This window comes from Saprolegnia parasitica (assembly GCF_000151545.1).
Source record: "Saprolegnia parasitica CBS 223.65 unplaced genomic scaffold supercont2.820, whole genome shotgun sequence".
Classification (NCBI taxonomy): Eukaryota; Oomycota; class Saprolegniomycetes; order Saprolegniales; family Saprolegniaceae; genus Saprolegnia; species Saprolegnia parasitica.
Window position 1 is genome coordinate 38,525 of NW_012157214.1, and position 539 is coordinate 39,063.

Consider the following 539-nt stretch of genomic DNA (forward strand, 5'->3'; position numbering starts at 1 on the left):
GACTAGTAATATGAGACAGCCTACGCACAAAATACATTGATATACTCACCTGTAAACCGAAGCAAGATGCCTCTCTGAGACGCACTCTCCGTCGCGCCGGTTTGCGTCTGTTTTTCCGAGCCGGCGAGGTCGACGAGATGCAGTGTGGACTGGACGCGATCCCGCGTCTGCGTGAGCTTGATCGTAAACACCGAGTGCGACCCGCGAACTCTCTCGGTTCATGGCCGTGCTGCCCACCGTGCGCTGCTTGGCGCCGAGCGTCAGCAGCTGCAGCGCCGACGTCGACGACGTCACGGGGATCTCGAGCAAGTCTTGGACGAAGACGTTTTGCTGGCTGTCTTCGCGCAGAAGCTTGGCGTCCATCGACGTCGCGGTGTCATTGTCGAGGAGGTCGTAGACGCGCTCGTTGTAAATCTCCAGGAACGAGCAGCGACACTCGAACGGCGCCTACGGGCTGCGTACGGCGCTGCTCTGTAGCCATAGCAACGTACCGAGAGCTGGGCGAAGAGCGCCTCGAGGATACGGGGCACGACGCCGCG

The 539-nt window shown here is 60.5% G+C and overlaps 1 protein-coding gene across 1 annotated transcript; it reads right to left on the reverse strand.

Annotated features, from left to right (window-relative positions):
• Positions 1–20: 20 nt before the first annotated feature.
• Positions 21–512, reverse strand: SPRG_15670 (hypothetical protein; the record flags this gene model as incomplete). The annotated part of the gene is made up of 3 exons (XM_012357266.1): positions 21–149; positions 202–447; positions 492–512. Coding segments are annotated over 3 exons (396 nt in total), but the record flags the coding sequence as incomplete, so codon positions are not given.
• Between the last annotated feature and the right edge of the window lie 27 nt (positions 513–539).